General features: G+C 47.7%; 1 protein-coding gene and 1 non-coding gene across 2 annotated transcripts; one reads left to right on the top strand and one right to left on the bottom strand.

The window, feature by feature from the left end:
• Positions 1-2,539: 2,539 nt before the first annotated feature.
• On the top strand, positions 2,540-2,611 carry TRNAQ-UUG (transfer RNA glutamine (anticodon UUG)). Its single transcript has one exon. It is a non-coding gene; the product is annotated as a tRNA-Gln (tRNA).
• Positions 2,612-14,981: 12,370 nt separating this feature from the next.
• GNGT2 (G protein subunit gamma transducin 2) lies at positions 14,982-18,211 on the bottom strand. The gene is made up of 3 exons (XM_068978104.1): positions 18,090-18,211; positions 15,843-15,948; positions 14,982-15,384 (listed from the first exon to the last, which is right to left on the bottom strand). Exons 2-3 carry the CDS (start codon positions 15,924-15,926, stop codon positions 15,259-15,261), a joined length of 210 nt encoding a protein of 69 aa, XP_068834205.1. The 5' UTR covers positions 15,927-15,948; positions 18,090-18,211; the 3' UTR covers positions 14,982-15,258.
• Between the last annotated feature and the right edge of the window lie 418 nt (positions 18,212-18,629).

Below are 18,629 nucleotides of genomic sequence, written 5' to 3'. Positions count from 1 at the left end.
GGGTACAGCCTGCCCTCAGTCACAGGTGCCACAGCTGAGGCTACGCTAACCCCACCTCCGACAGAGCCCTGAACTCCCCTAGCTCAGGAGCCACCTTGTGGAGGCTTGAGAGTCCATCCTCAAAGATGACATGAATTATACTGGGGCAGGGAGATTACATGTTGTCTCTGTTATCATACATATATATTTTTTAAGTGTATAATAGATATATTAAATATATCTATATATAGTGTGTATATATGTGTGATGCTAAAGGGTCTCTGAACACAAAACTCGATTGTCGTTTCTTCCTCCTAAGTTCCCCTGTGCCCTCTAATGGGGTTCAGGGAACATGTCTGTTAAGGCACTAGCCACACTCAAAGATAAGCAAGTCCCAAGGAAATCATAGCCCGACCGAGGAGGAGAGGGAGGGAAGATGGGAGAGACCGAGACACAGAACAAAATTTCTTATGATTCCAATGAGTCGTGACAAAAGTTGTACGCGAGATGATCCTTTTACATCTCTTGGGGAATGAGGAAGTAAGGTTTTGTTCAAGCTGAGAAAGACGGTGGGGGGAATTGCAAAGGAAGAACTAGGGAGTAGAGCAGGGAGAAGTGGGAATAGGAAGGCAGTCAATCCTTCACACTGGAGAGAGGAACTATGCGTATATTTTCCAAGGATATAATCACCACCCTTTAGTAGTTTCTGCAGTAGCTTTTGAAAAATTACTTGCAATACACTTTAGCCTGTATGAACCCTTTCAAGAAGAAACTAGAAAGGGAAGGCTGAGGTCCAGAGCTGCCCAAGTCATTTGATGTTAAGTCAAGTTGATATTTTTATGTCATTCCAGCCTCAAGAGAGGGATATCCTTATCTCACCATAGAAACTCAATGGGAATTTAATTATTTCTTCAAAAAGGAAAATCGTTAATGTTTCTTCTAACAATATGCAAGAGTTATATACCAAAACAAAGAAAAGAAAAGGCCTTCATAAATTTATTCCCAGGAGATAACTGTCATCAACAGACCTTTTTGGATTTGGACTAAGCAGGTTCTTCACTATATGTAACAGAAAAGGACTCTAGGTGCCTTACGCAGAAAAGGGGCTTATTAGGAGGATCTTACATAGTTCATAAAAGCAGAGGGAAAGTAAACTCAGAAAGATGGGCAAGAATGAAGGGAAACTAGGCAACCAGGAACCTGCCAAGATCAGGATCCCAGACCATCTACTAAGGATGCCGCCTCTGCTGCCAGTGGACATGGCATGGCTGCCATCACTGCCTCTGGGACTCGGCGTCACAGCCACCACCAGCAGCCAGCTAAGTTCTAAAATGTTCCTGCTTCTGGATTCTAAGTCCAATTGGCTGGGGTAAGGACACATACTTTCACTCTGGCAGCCAAGAGCCTGGAGAGAGAGTATGTTGCACAGCTCTGCAGTCACCCAGTCCCATACAGTGTTGAATCCCTCAAGAAATCGTAGGGCCCAGGGAAAATACTCACTGTATCTGTATGCATTCAGCTCTCCTGTTTGTGTGGAAGTGAGATTTTATTATACACACTAATTGGTAAGTAGATTTTTGTTTTGGTTTGTTTAGGACAGTGTATCTTTCCATGCCAATACAATAATTTTTCCCCTAAATTCTTGCACAGTATGTATTGTATAGATATTGTCAATATTTATTTAATCAATTTTCACACGATGGACATTTATTTTTTATTCTTTACTATTATAAACCACACAGCTGAGAACATTCTTGACCAACTGGCACTCATCCTAGTAGTCCCTAAGGATAAAGTTCCAAAAGTGAAACTGCTAAGCAAATGGCCTATAAAATTATCTGTCGCCAGATCGACCTTAAGAGACATTACCCATTTACACCTTAACTAAAACTTATGAGAAAGTCCAAAATCGACAGTCTTTCACTGATCTGCTTCTAATTTTGTTAGAAGGAACCATCCACCAAGTAGCAGGTGAGGGAAATGGAAGTGAGACGTTCTGGGCTAATTTCTTGGCGCTCTAGCCACGTGGAACGCCAAGGAATCAGGTGGGGCGCACTTCCTGGCAGCGATTCGCGCTCGGGGCACCAGGGCCTTGAACCGCATTCGCCCCACGTGCCAGTCGGCTTCCCTCCCGGCTCCGCCAAGATAACCTATCCAGAGCACCCTTTGTGTAAATAAATAAACAATAAGAAGCCCAGGGTGGGAGCGCCGAGCCTCCTGCTCGTGAGCTGGAGGTCAGGGCCGGCCCCCTCTGGTCCAGCATTGCTAAGACCGATCCCGCCAGCCTGCCGCACTCCGCGCTTCCCCAAACCCGGTGAGGACCCCTGGGGGACAGCAGAGAGAGAGGCGACAAGAAATGACACCCCGGGACCGGGAATGTATGGGACGCCGGGGATGCAGAAGCCCTCGCCGCTCCGCTTCGGCCCGCTCCTGCGGCTCGGGGCCGAGAGCCCACAGTTCAGCGCCGGCGGACACTAGGCATCTACTGCTGCTTTCTAAAGAGCCTCACGCGCCCGCTATGTGGCTTGAGAAGACTCCCGGCCGCCTAAAGCAGCCAGCAGGTCCCATGGTGTAATGGTTAGCACTCTGGACTTTGAATCCAGCGATCCGAGTTCAAATCTCGGTGGGACCTCTCCAAGCCTTTTGGTTCTATAATTCCTATTTTGGAGGCCTCCGGCGGTAGTGCCTATCTCGTGCTGTGGCTTCTCCCCAGTGACCTGTCGGACCGTGGTTTAGGCTCCCTCGGTCTTTCTCAAGACGCTTCCATTTCAGGGTCGGCCTGAAGGTTGCCGCACGCATGCGCAAGAGCCCGGGCGGAAAAGTAAGCGTGTCTGTGGGACTCGGAGCGGGACTTTAGCTCACAGGGACTGCCAGAGGCGCCCGCAGGGTCTCCAGCATCCTGCTTCCGGCGGGGAACCGCAGCAGGCTTCGGGTCTGGGAGACGCCCCCTGCCCGCGCAAGCTGCCTGGAATCCTTCTTCCCATTGGCTAACGTGCCAAACATTCTGCTCTGGTAGCTGGGAACTAAGTGGCCCGAGCGAGCCGAGGGTGAGGGAATAACCGGCGTTTGGGGATCGCTCCGCCCGGAAGCCGGTCTGATACGGAAATCTGTCTGTCTGGATTATCCGCCACACGGGGAGCAGACTTCGAGGTTGTTTGTGTCTTTCAGTCGAAAAAAAAAAAAAGTCCCTAAGTCAAGGAATCCGTTCTTCAGTCCGTTTCGGCCGGTCAGGCTATCTGCTAGCGCTTTCTCGTCGTATCGATGGGCTGTTTCTGCCAAGCAGACGATAGGGATCACCGTGGGATTCACCCACAAGGCTGAGCGAATCTTTTTCGGCGAATTTGCCCAGGGTCGGTATTTGGGTGCCGAGCACGCGCACGTGATTTGCAGGAAAGGTTGTACCTCTGAGATAGCCGCGAAGAGAAGGGAATGGAGTGTTGTCTTCTGGCTTGGTATCTGGGTTTTAAGAGCTGTCTGTCTCTCGGGAATAAGTGACGAGGGAGCCCGCTGACGCATTTGTGATCTCCCTACGGGGTGGCTGGCACTGTGATTATGTGGTCGCGCGCCTTGGGAGAATGCCATGGAAACAGAATACTTGGCTCTGCTCTTCCCTTCTCTCATCCTGAGCACCCTTCCTCCCCAACCCACCGCACACACTGCTTAAACATTGGAATGGATTTGTGTGTATGGGCGATCCCAGCTTCAAAAATACCTAGGCATGAGATGTGGGAGGACCTGCACTATCAAATATTAAAGTTTATTATTAACTCTTAAGCTGTAGGAATTAAGACACTGTGGTACTAGGACAGAGAAAGACAAGCATACGAGTAGAACAGAATAGAGAGGCCGGATTCAGGTGCACACGTACTTGGACAGTGATTTATGATAACTATAGTACAACAGAGCAGTGGGAAAGGGGCCTTTTTTTCAATAAATTATTCTGGGATCATTGAGTGTCCATATGGAAAAATATGAAATCAAATTCCTCCCAGTTTACAATAACACAGCAATACATTCTAGATGAATTATGGACTTTAATGTGAAAAAGCGATAAAGTTTTGGAATACAACGCAGGGGAATACCTTCATGACCTCAGGGTAGAGAAAGTCTTCTTAAGACACAAAAGATTCTAAAAGCTTGATATGTATCACTATAGTAATATGATATTCTATGTTCTTATCAAAAGACCCCAATATGGAAGTGAAAAATTAAGCCATAGAAAAGGAAAATATATTTGTAATGCATAACTGACAGTTTGTATCTAGAGTATATTAAAAACTCCTAAAACTCAATAAGAAAAAAGAAACCCTAATGGAAAATTACAAAAGACTTGAACTGGCACTTCATTAAAAAAAAAAGGAAATCCAAAATAACCGATACACATGAGAAGATGCAACACATCAGTCATCAAGAAAATGCAAATTAAAAGCCCAGTGAGATACTATTACACACTTACCAGATTGGCAATGCTGAATGTTGGGTTTCCCTGGTGGCTCAGATGGCAAAGAATCCGCTGCCTGCAATGGGGGAGACCAGAGTTCGATCACTGGGTTGGGAAGATGCCCTGGAGGAGGGCTATGGCAACCCACTCCAGTATTCTTGCCTGAAGTCGGACTTGACTGAGCGACTAAGCATACAGCACATGCTGAATGTTACTGAGATTATGGAATACTGTGAATTCTCAGAGGAATGTAAGTTGGTGAGAAGTTGAAGGTATCCTACCCTATAATCTTGCAATTTTACATGTGTGTGTGTGTGAAGTCGCTTCAGTCGTGTCTGATTGTTTGTGACCCTATGGACTGTAGCCACCTCAGGGGGCTCCTCAGTCTGTGGGATTCTTCAGGTAAGGATGCTGGTGTGTGTTACTCCAGGGGATCTTCCCAACCCAGCAATCAAACCTGAGTCTCTTACATCTCCTACATTGGCAGGCAAGTTCTTTATCATTAGTGCCACCTGGGAAGCCCAATTCTACTCCTGAAAGAAGATCTCTCAGTCGTGTCCAACTCTTTGTGACCCCATGGACTCTAGCCTTGCAGGGTCTCCTGTTCATGGAATTCTCCAGGCAAGAACACTAGAATGGGGAGCCGTTCCCTTCTCCAGGGGATCTTTCCAACCCAGGCATTGAGCCCAGGTCTCCCAAATTACAGGTGGATTCTTTACCATCTCTGCCACCAGGGAAGCCCTAGATAGTGTATTTATGCCAAGACAGCATATAAAAATGCAGACATCACTTTGCCTCCAAAGGTCTGTATAGTCAAAGCTATGGTTTTTCCTGTAGTCATGTATGGATGTGAGAGTTGGACTGTAAAGAAGGCTGAACATGGAAGAATTGATGCTTTCAAATCATGGTGCTGGAGAAGACTCTTGAGAGTCCCTTGGATAGCAGAGAAATCAAACCAGTCAATCCTAAAGGAAATCAACCCTTCAGGGGTTCATTGGAAGGACTGATGCTGGAGCTGAAGCTCCAATACTTTTTTGGCCACCTGATGCGAAGAGCCAACTCATTGGAAAAGACCCTGATGCCAGGAAAGATTGAGGACAGGAGGAGAAGGGGTCGGGACAACAGAGGATGAGATGGTTGGATGGTATCATCAACTCAGTGGACATGAGTTTGAGCAAACTCCAGGAGATAGTGAAGGACATGGAAGTCTAGCGTGCTGCAGTCCATGGGGTAACAAAGAGTCATACACCACTTAGTGACTGAACAACAGCAACATATAGCCACAGAAATGTTTGCTTCTGTGCACTGAGACATGTAGAGTGTTTTTGTCAACATAATAGCCAAAATTGGAACTCAAATGTCCACCTACAGTAGAATGGATGAATAATTTGCAGTAAGGCCACACAATGGGATATCACACAGCAACAAAATAAATGGCCAACTCCATGCAAACAAAATGGATGAATAATTCTTTCAAAATATGTTGAACAAAAGGAGATAGGTAGGAAAATCAAATTATTCCATTTGTTTACAATTTCTAAACAGGAAACACTTTTTTATTGACTAGAGCTGCAAACTTAAATAGTAAAATTATCCAGCAAAGCGAAGAAGTAATTCACATGTAAGTGAGGGTATGGAATATTTGGGGGAAGAGAGAGGGCTGTGGTTGGAAGGGGGCCACCAGCAGTCTTCCAGGGGTACTAATACTATTGTATTTTTTGTCCTTGGGTGGAAGTTACATAAATTGTTCACTTACAGATTTTTGTTAAAATGGACATTATGTTGTGTGCACTATTCTGAACCTGTGGTATATTTCTCAATTTAGAAAGCCAAAAAGTGATAACCAACAAGGTTCTACTGTATAGCACAGGGACCTAGATTCATATCCTGTGGTAGGGGCTTCCCTGGTGGCTCAGTGGTAAAGAATCCTCCTGCCAGTGCAGGAGATATGGGTTTGATCCCTGGTCTGGGAAGATCCCACATGCCGTGGAGCAACTAAGCCCATGTGGCACAGCTGTTGAGCCTTTAACCCTAGAGCTCCAGAACAGCAACTGTTGAGACCACAGGCCACCTCAACAAGAGAAGCCGCCACAATGAGAAGCCCACACAGTGCAACTAGAGAGTAGCCCCCACTTGCAGCAGCTAGAGAAAAGCCTGGGCAGCAATGAAGACCAGGCACAGCCAAAGATCAACAAAAGCATTTTAAAAATGTATCCTGTGATAAACCATAGTGGAAAAGAATATGAAAAAAAAATGTATTCGTATATATGTGCGTAACTAAATCACTTTGCTATACAGCAGAAATTAACATTGTAAATCAACTATACTTCAACGAAATAAATCAAAAAACAAGACAATAAACAAAAAAGTCAAAAAGTCCCTGCCTAGAGACATGTTTCTGCCCTGGTCATAAATAAGAAATCTGAGATCAAAGTTTGTCCACAGAGAGGGAGTCAGGAGAAAGCTACTGTCTCTGTTCTGAGCCATCTGAACCATATTCAGAGGATCGGTTTCGATTCTAGGGATCACACAAAAGCACTGATAAATTTCATCCTGCTGCTACCTGGGTGACTGCATCTGGGTAAGAAGTTGAAATGCTCTGAAGTTGTAACTATGTGAGGTGATAAATGTGTTAACTAAAATTATTGTGATAATCATCTGGCAGTATATAATAGATAAAATCATTACTGTTGTACACCTAAAACTTACACATTGTTATATTTCAATTATATCTCAATAAAGCTGGAAACAATATTCTGTGCCTCATCCGTAAAAGGATAGTAACAGTGCCTTTTACCTAGCAGTGCTGTGAGAGTTAGTAAAACTGTAAGCAAAAAATCCTTTTCTCTGTGTCCCATCCATGATAGATTTAGTAACGATAACTGCTAGAAAGATAACCAGAATAATAAAAACTCAGACTCTTGAGAAAAGAATAAATGCTCATATGGGAAGGAAAATAAAATTTAGAGGACACTTGTTGGTTGCCAGTTCATTTGCCTAGTTATTCCTAGTCTTGGTTGTAACAGAGGCAGAGAGAATGAGCACTCACAGGTGGAAGTTAAAGGGGCAAATGGGAAGAACTTTCTAACAATCTGAGCTGTCCATCAGTGGAACAGGCTTGAGAAATTTTGAGCTTTCGGTGCCTGGAAACTCAGGGGTGTAGGAAGACGCTGCACTGAAGTAGAGGTGCCCTGCCTTCCACCCTAAGGTCTGATTCTGCTGTGAATCCTTGCACCCACTCAGGACTTACTCACCAGGACCTATCTCGTCATTTCTCTGGTGACTTTCACCATTTTTTTGTTTCTACCAAGATCCTCAGTAAGGTGTTTTATATTGCCAACCAGTTCACCCATACACGAAGCAGAAATAGAAGTTTGAGAAACAATATTTACCTTTATTTCATGTAAAAGTACACTCTGATATTTTCTGTGGTTTTTATTTATTTTTTTAAGCTTATCACAATCTACTAAGTTGATGTCACAGCTACTCACTAATGGTTCTGAACCCACCACCATCCCCTCTTCCTTCCCCTACTAGCTCAGCTTTGCTGAGACAACCCCACCCCCTGCCCCACATTTCCTTCCCTTTCCAGTCCCAATATCTGAGAGGAGGACTCTCTCCGCCTCTCCAACAGTCTAAGGAGCCCTTCCCCTTGGTTTTATTCCAGTGAAGGGCCCCTGAGGATAGCATTGTCTGGAACATATTGCCTATAGGATGTCCTTGCCTGGAGTGACCAGCAGAGCTTCAGGACCTCCAGGGAAGGCAGGTCTGTGCTTGGCCGGCCTGCTCCTGTTAGATGCCCAGGGCTGTCCATTCATTATCTGGTTTATTCATTTGTACATGACATAGTGTGCAGTCAACACACAATGCCTGGCCCATAATAAGCCTATAAAGTAGAGCCACACAGTTATTCCACGCCCATTCGTTGAGCACCTACTATGTTCTAGGTGCTGGAAAACAAAAAAGTGAAAGACTTGATACCTGCCCTCAAGGAGCTTAAAACTTGACTAATAAATGGAAGATTAAAAGCATAAAATGAGGGACTTCACTGTTGGTCCAGTGGCTAAGACTCCCTGCTCCCAGTGCATGGGGTCTGGGTTCGATCCCTGGTCAGGGAACTAGATCCCACATGCCACAACTAAAGATCAAAGATCCTGCATGCCACAGCTGAGACCTAGCACAGCCAAAGAAATAAAATGTAAAAAACATGAGAGCAAAATGAAAGATTATAGGCTGGGGGGTACATGTGGACACAAAGGTAAATGAAATCCATCCAGGTAAGGTTAAAAACAGAGAAATCCACACCAAAGCTGAGAACAGTATATAAGTGCTACCATTTGTGTGAAAAAGGGGAGAATGTTTATATGTGTTGGCTTGCATATGCATAAAGGATCTCGAAGGGCACACCTGATATGTGGGTAACATTGGTTTCTCCAGGAAGGAGTCTAGGAGAAAAGGAGGGAGGGATTGTTCACAGCATGCCTTTTACACCTCTCAAATCCTATGCTACCTAATTCTCTTGTCTTCTTTGGTTGTGCCGCATGGCACGTGGGATCTTAGTTCCCCTACCAGGGAGGGAACTCATGCCCCTGCAATGGGAGCACAAAGTCCTAACTGAAACCATTTACCTCAGGTTGGGGCTTAACCCATGTGCCAGCACTTGAGCCCAGCCAAAACCTAGTCTGACATTCAAACGGAGGAGGCCAGGACTCAAATCCAGCCGAAACCCTGCTTGGGATTTGAACCTGTGATTTTTTTCATTAGAATCACTCACTTGGTGTCTGGACTTACTGAGGTCCAGGTTCTTTATATCTCATCACAGAAAGAATTCAATGAGAGAAAAAAAAAAAAGAATTCAATGAGAGACCAAGTGATAGGCAAGAAGTGGATTTTATGCAGAGAGAAACACACTCCACAGAGTGTGGGCCATCGCAGAGGGTGAGTGCGGTAGCCCTGAAATGTGGTGTGGTTAGCTTTTATGAGCCGGGTAATTTCATAGGCTAATGAGTGGAAGAATTGTTCCAGTTACTTGGGGAAGGGGCGGGGATTTCCAGGGGTCCGGCCACTGCCCGCTTTTTGGTCTTTGATGGTCGACCTTGGAACTATCATGGTGCCTCTGGGTGTGTCTTTTAGCTTGCTGCTGTGTTAAAATGAGCGTACACTGAGGATCGAGATCTAGTCAAGTTGACTTGTCTGCCATCTTGGACCCATTTGGTTCTAATTAATTTATGTTGTGCCCCTAGGCTATGTCATTCTTTCAAAGGTTGAACCCTGACCCCTCCCTTCCTGTTTCATAACTGCTGGAGGGGATTCCATGAATTACCTAATTTTGAATGACTTATTCATTCGGCCATAAAGGAGAGATTATGGGAAAGCAGTGTGACTCTACCTGAACTAGCTGGATACAGACAGTATCTCAAGCACAGCATGAGCTGGTGGAGAAATTAAGAAAAGCTCCACTGATGGAGCCCTGGGGACAGGTGGGGGGAGCAGCGGGGAGAGCTGAGGCCTCAAGGGTAAGCAGGGCCCTCCTCCCCAACCCTAGGGTGTGGGACGAAGGGCCTCGGTGCTAAAACCACAAGTCTTGGCTTGGTTTTACAGGAGGTAAGCAAGGCAGCCACAGAGAAACACAGCAGCCAAGGGGTGGGGGTGGAGGGGACAGGGTGAGGGGAGCTCTGTGCGAGGCTGTTGGAGCAAAGGGATAAACAGGAATGTGTGAAGGAGGTAGAAGGTGGACTCTTTAAGAATCTGCATCTGATTACACAGCACGGGGGAGTGGGCAGAGTCTGCAGCTCTTCTAGGCCTTTCTGTCCTCTCTTGGCCTCTCTGGTTTGTTTCCTCAGCTCTGATGCTGCAGGTGATGTCATCCACTTCACCCATTTCCGTGGTCTGATAGAGAAAATTCAGAGGGGCCAAGGGGACGCTGAGACACTACCGCAGAGTCGCCTCCACTACCGGACTGCCCCCCGGCTTCTAACCCTCTGAACTGGTGGAGGAGGGCCAGGAGTATCAGCATTTTGACACTATTTTAAACCCCACTTCAAACCTTGCTCCTGGATAAGCGTCCTGCCTTCTCCACTAGGCGGAGGCCTCTGTCTCCCCACACAGAGCCGGACACATAATCTGTGGGTCCAAGATCTGCAATGAAAGTGTAGGACCTGCAGTCAAAAATTAAGAATTTCGAGATGGAGGCAGCAGAGTGTTAAACCAAGCAAGGGCCTTCCTAAGCAGGAGGCCCTGTGTGATGGCTCAGGTGGAATAATACACCCACAAAGCTGGTCTAGTCTCCGGGTCTTAGGTTCAGGTGGGGAACTGGTAGGAGGCAGCAGGGGCTTTGACTAACTTTCCCAGAGGCCCTGAGGTCCAGATTGGGTAATTGCTCTCTGCCTGAGGCCCCAACATGCCAAGCAGATAGACCCCACCCCCACTCCACTCCCTAGGGGTGCAGGAGTGACATCCAGAAGAGAGCATGGGGGGACAGGGAGTGGGGGAATGCGGGTGCGGGGGGTGGGGGGAGGGGGGTGCGAGGTGAAGCTGCCTGATCCACTAGGCAGGATTTCAAGCTGCAGGCAGTCCTAGGAGCTGAGTCCGGAATGAACTAGTCATCTGTCCCCACTTCCCCCTCCTCCTTCTGATGCCTGGGAATCCCATTCTGGGAGCCCCTGGTGAATGTGCAGTGTGGAAGAAAGGTGATAGAGAATTTGAAACTTGGGAATCACTCAGCTTGATGTTAGCTGACCCGGAAATCAGGAGTTCAAGGGCATCCCTCCTGCCCCTTTTCCTGGCATCATTTTACTCCTCAGGGTCACCAGAATTTCAGTGATTCCATCTCTGCTTGGAGTCCTTACACCTCTGACCCACCCTGCTTGGCTTTTTCACTGCCCTCTTCCTCCATTTCAGTGAAGCAAATGTCCCTAGGGTTTTGCTGGTCTCATCATGTGTCCATCATCGGGACGCTGGCGGGCCCGCAGAGTAAGGGCTGGTCTGGTAAAGGCCCAGTTTGGTGTCATCGTGTTCTAAAGACGGGCTGTGAAGAGGGCTCCTGGGTGTGCTCTGACCTGGACTGGTAACAACATCCATCAGGGGCTTCCTTTCGGCCAAAAGGCTCAGGAATCTGTGGGATGGAACTGGAGAGGGGTGGCTCAGATTACTTCAATGACCCACCCTCAGAACACCAAACTCTCCTCTGCTGAACTTCCTAATATGAAGGGAGGAATGCTGCCACCAGGGCACAAAATACTAATTCCTTCCAAGTGAAAGCTGGCATTGCCCTCAGCCACTGAAGGCTCCTCTGGCTCTAGGAAAACGAAAGGGGGTCAGGGTGTTGGGCCTATCACTGACCTTGAGGGCCTATGATTGTCATCATATCTTTGGGGTCAGAAGGGTATAGGTGGAATCAGGAGAACCCCTGGGGCACTGAGCCCTGAGTAAGGTATAAGATAGGTAGGGAGTCTCCAGAGAAAGAGAACCAGGGATGGCTGTCTTGACATAAGAGAAGCCGTTTTTGGCCTGAGCTATTTTGTGATCTAAACCTGGTCACAATGCTTGCCTTTGGACAGGTCTCCTGAATTAAATATCTTAAGGGAACAGAAGAATGCAATAACAAATGACTATTATCAGGCTAGAGAAGTTACCATAGTAAAGATAGTATATCAGTTGTAAAGATTTCCAGGTCTGTTTCACTGGTAAAGGTTAGCCTGAAGCGCTCAAACCACCAGATCAACTGGAACCTAAGAGGTGATGATGTTGACATTTTCTGACCCTTGTGACTTCAGTTAACTCAGGCTTGGATTTTTGTGGATACTTCATAAATGTGCATGTATCCTTAGTTTAAAAATTCTCCAATTTCTGTTTTGGGAAAGATCCCTGGTGTTCTCTTTTACTGTGCTGTAAGTAATAAATCCTTCTCCTGCTCTTTGGCTTAGTTACGTCTTTTAGCTTGACCAAGAGGTGAACTGGGTTTTTTGGGTAGCACAGGCTAGCAGAAGAGACCACTGCTCTACCTGGATCCTCAATAAGGGTTCAGAGTCCTGAGGAATGAAGGTTGGAGTCAGCCCCCTGAACCAAGGACTCCAACCAAGAAGGAGGCTATAATCAATGATCTACACCCATGTGACTGTAGCCCCCATCTGTTTTTCCCTTCTTACTGGAATATTAACACTTCTCCATTTTAAAAAATTAGAAGATGTATTTAAATATTTTCTCTTTCTTGCCTCTCTTCTTTTCCTGCTCTTGGGGAGTGTATTGGAGTGGCTGCATTTATTATTGAGATTGCAGAATGGTGAAGCAGGGTTGCTGTGGAATTGGGAAAGAAGTGGACAGTCCCTGGGAGACCCTGAATTCTGACCAGTGGCCCATGAACTTACCAGTAGGAGCAGGACAGCCCCAGGGCTATGGCCCACTGGGGAGGGGCTGAGGGAGTTTGCAGCTCTGAATCAGATGACTGTATTATGTTAGCTTTGTTTGCAAATACTTGCTTTCAATCCTTCTCTCTCACCCCGGAAGTGGTGTCCTTGACCACTTCCTGTCCCTCTCCCATCACTTAATGAGATGTCAAGATCTGAAAACTTAATTTCCCAAAGAACCCTTCATCCCACCTTCCCCTCTAGACTTACAGCCTCTGCCCTAGCCCACTTCTCCCAATCATCTCCTTAATTCTCTGATTCTACTCTTTGCCCTTTCAATCTTGTCAAAAGCCTTGTCAAAACCCTTCTAAATGCAAACATTACCAATTCACTCCCAGCAGATATGGTGGTTTAGTATCACTAACAAGATCCTCTGATCACCTGCAACTCCACCTCTCTAGCAGCAGATCCTAAATATCTAGGCCTTTCCCTTGACATTCCAACAACTCTGACCTGAAGAGTGTTTGCATTCAAACCTTTGTTCTTTTCATCTTTTCTTCTGTTAATACTGTCCCTTCAGCCAGATTTATATCACCCATTTACAACTTAATCCTGTAGGACTCAGCTGCAAATATCACCTACTTTTTGAGGCCTTTCCTGTCCTCTCGATCTCAGGTGGCCTTGGCCTACAGTGGCCTGAAGCAGGGTTTCAGCTCCCAGCCAGAGACAGGTCAGGCAGTGGCAGTGAGCGCTAAATCCTGGCCACTAGACCACCAGAAACCAGCAGCCAGTGACAAGGCCCTGGCCCATCAGCTGTGTAGAAATGAATTTCCACATAGAGATGGAAAGTAGTGAAACAATTAGTGTTTATTAGGAGGGAAAAAGAGTCCAGTACATGTGGATAGGCACATGGTGGGCTCAGAGAGAGAGTCACACCTCCGTGGGAGCTTCAATCACTTATGAGGCATTTCTTCCGGGTTTCCTTTGGTCGGTCATATTGCTTTGCTGGGTTCCGAGTCTGTATTTGGGATATCTCAGCGTCCTCCCGTGTGTGTATGGACATCTTTTAGCCAAGGGAGATTTTAGTGAAGAGGCCTATGGGTAGTTGCATCACTTACTATGAGGTGATGCCCCTTCTCTTTCGACCTCCAAGGAGCCTTTCTATGCATGTGCAGGCTGGGAGGTCTCCTTAATTTCAAGAATGAGGGATATGTGGTTTTTTATCTCCTATCTGGGCAGGGCCCGGCCTCCTCTATCATCCTGCATTTATGGAGTTTCTGGTGTTACGGAATTCCTGTCCACAGGGGAGAAACTGTTCAGCCTGGGGCCCATCTATCTCACTCTCTCCCAGGATGCAATGCAGCCACTCAGCTGGATTCTGTAGTCTTCCTATGTCCCCTTCATACTCCACACAGACTTCTCTGACATTGCACTGAACACATTGTATCATGAATGTCTGTCTGTGGCTTCTTTAGACAGTAATCTTCTTGCTAACAAGGCCTAGGAATTAGTCTTTCAGCTCTAAGCAGGATCCAACCTCCCTTATGCTAATCAAAGCCTGGCCTTCTGCTGCTTAAATACCTTCATCAGCTCTCTGTTGCAACGAGAATGAAAAAGGAAGTTCTTACCTGAGCTCACAGCAAAGTCCTTTAGACTGGACTTCATCTTCCTCTCCAGCCCCATGTTTTACCCCTGCTGGCTTTGTCCTCACCATCCCCTCCCAACTGTCTGCAACAGTTCACTTTGACCTTGTTCATTGCCCTGAATGTCCCTCTGCTGTGTGTTCCTACACCAGCCTCGACTCCCCCTCTGCCACCGTAGCACTTACTGATGTAACTGTAACTCTGTTTCGTGTCTTCTCTGCTAGATTCCATGACAATAAGAGCCACTTGAATTTTCCTTGCTCTTCTATTCTAGCCCAACATGGAACAGACATTCAGTAATATTCAATAAATCATGACATCATGACTTTACAAGCTCTTTTTGTCACCAGGCCAATCTCGGGTTATCTAAATGACTGAGAGGAGTTCCATAGGACCAGACATGAGGTGGGGGCAAAAGACCGCCCCCCCCCCCCAACCCCGCCACTGGCCCCCGCCAACTCCAATCCTTAACCCAGAAGCTCTTGATGGAAATGCTGGTTCCCAGGCAGACAGTGGAGGGGGAAATAGGAGTTTTAAGGAGAAGTAACTGTTTCCCAAGGACTGTCCAGGCTCTCAGGGAATTGCGTCCTGAGCCAGGGAGGCTCTCCTGGGAGCAGTTCCAGGTGGGGTCAGCAGTGAGCCAGCAGGTGATGGAGGTAATGGGAGAAAAAGAGTTCACAGTGGAACTGGGGAATGGATTCACAATGAGTACAGCCAGGCCTCTTTACTCATCCTGTGACTAAGAGAGAGTGAACATCCAGTGCTTCCCTGCACATCCCAGGGTACTTGGTTCTGGTAGGGAGAGGGCTGAGGAGGGGCAGGCTAATCAAGGTGAGGGGCTCCAGCACCATCAGCTTATCATACAACCGCCTTTTTCCTTGAAGGGATTCTTGTCCTCAGGAATGCCTTTAAGAAGAGGGTCATTTCCTGCTTCAGCCTCCACATAATCCTTGATTTCCTTTCCTGTTTTGGAAATCTGGGAGAAAGCAGAGTGTGGTTCTAGCCCTTTTCTGTTGCTCAGGATTCATGATTTGCTCAGACCCCAAAAACAGGCTTCTGGGCAGGGTGGGGATAGAGGCCGGAGAGGAGAAAGACAAGAGGCACAGGCAGCTGTGAGAGGGGTATGAGTTCCTTGACCAGAACCAGAAAGCCTGACTCTTACCTGTGAGGGATTTTTGGCCAGGCCCGGTCCAGGGACCGAATTAGACACACCAAGCCCTCCAGGCTCGGAGGTTATCTCTTGTGCACTTTTGTGGGACCAAACCCTGCCTCCTCCCCCCTCCCAGCCCATTCCAGAGGCACCTCTTACTCTTTCTACTGCCCTGGAAAGGTCCCACCACCCTGCTGTTCATCACACCTTCCTTTGCATCCCGTCTCCATGAGGACCAGAAAGGGACAGAGAAGAGGCAGCAGGGAGTGAAAGAGGAGGCTCACCGGAGCTCTTGGGTTCTTCACTTCCTTCTTCAGCTGCTCTACCTCCAACTTTAAGAGCTCCTTCTCGCTGAGCTCCTGGGCCATCCTGTCCTGGAGAGAGCAGGCCCTGGAAAGCATCCACAGCCAGGACTTTAAATCCCTTGGTCACCCCCAGCTCCTCCTCTGTACTTTCCATACCTCAACTTCTAACTTCGTCCCTGCTCACCATATATTCTCATCGCTCACCACGGATTCACTGCAGCCCGGGGCCCTACCCCACTGTGAGCTAGGCTCAGGAGGAGAGGATGGGGCAGGTACACACAGTCTTTGCCCTTAGATAAGATCTGTCTATGGAGAAAATGGGGATCAGAGTGTTAGGTAGGTAGAACAGGGAAAAGGAGCCCAAAGTGGCGGTGGCTAAAAGACAAAGAAGGGAAAAGCCCGCGAAAATAGAACAAAGGAAGGTGTGAGGACCGGAGTGAAGACCTCAGGTAAAACAAACAACACTCCTGGCTGGCCCAGTCTACATAGGACAGGCCCAGGGAGCGAAAAACAGAAAAAGAGGAGCCAAAGCTAGCTCTCTCTCTCCCGCACGCTGGGGCGCTCTTCTCTTCGCGTCTGTGGATCGACGTGCCCTCACGCCTTGAAGATAGATTTTCTTGCTATCTTCTAAATGAAATAGAGCTGTAACTCTGAGCTGTAGCACTGATTTGTCTAAGAGCTCTAACACGGTCCTTTCGCGACCTGAGAAATATAAAGCGGTCTATCCAAGACTCCAAATCATTGTTGTGATGAGACACAGAACCAAGGAACATACACTCACGCGGGAAGAGCATGGAGAAGGGAGAGGAGAGCAGTTTCTTTCAGTGAGACAGATTTGGGAAGCAAAGTCATTGTTGCACAAACACACGTAGCTCATTAGGCAGTTTTCAGGAAAATTCAGGTCCTGCCAGAAGAAAGACTACCCTAGTGATTAAGAGAAAGGCTCTGGAGTCTGCCAGACTCCAGTTCCGATTGTGACTTGGCAGCTTCCAAGCTGGTGCTCATCCTCTTTCAACCTTTGTCTCCCTATCTGCAAAATGGTATAATAATGGTACCTACCTCATATGATTATTGTGAGGATTAAGAAAATAATGTCTGTAAAATATTTTAGCTCACTGCCTGGCATGTAATAAACACAATGTGTTTATCATCATTATCACTGCCACAGGGTTATCAGGAAGGCCTGCCTGGTTCCTAACCTCAATAATTCTAAGACTAGATCCCAGTCCAGTGCAACCTCAGCCCCTCTCACCTGCTAAGCAAGAGCGTGCACTTCAAGACCCAGACGAAGGCGTTTGAGCCTCCTAGCTCCTCATCAGCTGAAAGTCTTTAGACAAAGCAGATGGTCTGGAAGCCCAAATCTCTGATGCCTAAGCTGATCATAGGCTCAAGGTTCTAAGCCCATCCAGCAGCTTGAGCCTTCCGGACTACCACCACTGCAGGCAACCTGCCCCGCCCCCCGCAATCAGCCCCTCTCCTATAGTGACCCCTCTGGCTTAGAGCTCATTTCCCCGTTCTTACCCCCCAGCCCTGCCTGCTCCCCTTCCCCAGTCTTCTCCCTCAAGCCCTCTCCTCCCTTACATCTGAGCCTGCTCTGAGGCTATTTCCAATGAGGCAAGTCCTATACCCCCTCCTACCTTCCCTCATCTGAGAAGCCTTTGTGTCCCTCACTCAAGCCCCACCATTTCACCTTACAAGGTTCTCCGAGCTCAAATTTCATCACCCGTTCCATGAAAATGTACTCAGGATGCTATGCCCATCAGCTAGGGGCCACGGCCACTGCCAACACCCGTGTCCATGCTTCTTTGTCTCCATGCCTCCCTCTGAGCCCGGCACACGTGTCTCCCTCAGCAGTCCCTGAGCACAGGGCTCACATCCTGATTTCTCTCTTGGTCTCCTCCCAGGAACACCCAAGGGCTATGTCATTTAACAGTCACTGAGCTTCTGCTCAGCCTGACGCCTGTCCAGTGACAAGAGACCCTCTCAAGGAGCAGATATTAAGGGACCAATGTGGTCAGTGAGGGATTCTTTTTTTTTCTTGACTTCAGAATGACAGACTCCCCAGTAAGAGGGGCAGGGAGGAGGCCCAGAGTCCCTCCTAACTTCCCTTACTCCAGGAATCAAGTCCCATTGACAGCTCTGAGCTCTAAGAGTTTGAGATCAGGACAGGACCCCGGACATCATCCAGTCTGAGTCTCTTGTGAATTCAGGAAATGGAGCACATACCTCCTGAAGCAGGCTCAGTGCTCTGGCCACTGCCACTTCCTATGACTGTTAATCTGGAATTTAAAGTTGGCGCTCCTCAAAGCCAAGTCCTTCCTGTTGTCTAGTCTGAGTCCCTTACGCTCCACTTGGTCACTTTCATCTTGTTCTGCCTCCACCAGGCCCACAGCATGTACATACACCAGATCTTCATTGCAGGTAACCCTTCGGAGACTTGATAACACTTCTCAGGGGACCTCTGGTTGTATCTTCTCAGTGTCCTGCCTGGTTCCTTTGGCTGCTGCACCGGCTGTTTTCCATTGTTGTGGCACCACCGCCCTATGGGCCCCCAGCATGACCCGTCTCCATATCCTCTCCACCCTCCAGTCCCCTGTCTCTTGGTGACTCATCCCGAGCTTCCCAAGGAAGCCCCCACCCTCTGCCCTTTCCTCCCCTTCCATGAGTGGAAAATCCATCTCCACCTACCAGAGCAGGCCAGCCCCCTTCCTCCTGTCTCCCACCCCAGCCCCCGCCGCAGCTTCCTCTCCAGGCCCAGGGAGCAAT

This window comes from Capricornis sumatraensis, chromosome 8 (assembly GCF_032405125.1).
Source record: "Capricornis sumatraensis isolate serow.1 chromosome 8, serow.2, whole genome shotgun sequence".
Classification (NCBI taxonomy): Eukaryota; Metazoa; Chordata; class Mammalia; order Artiodactyla; family Bovidae; genus Capricornis; species Capricornis sumatraensis.
This window is presented reverse-complemented; position numbering and strand designations above follow the sequence as displayed.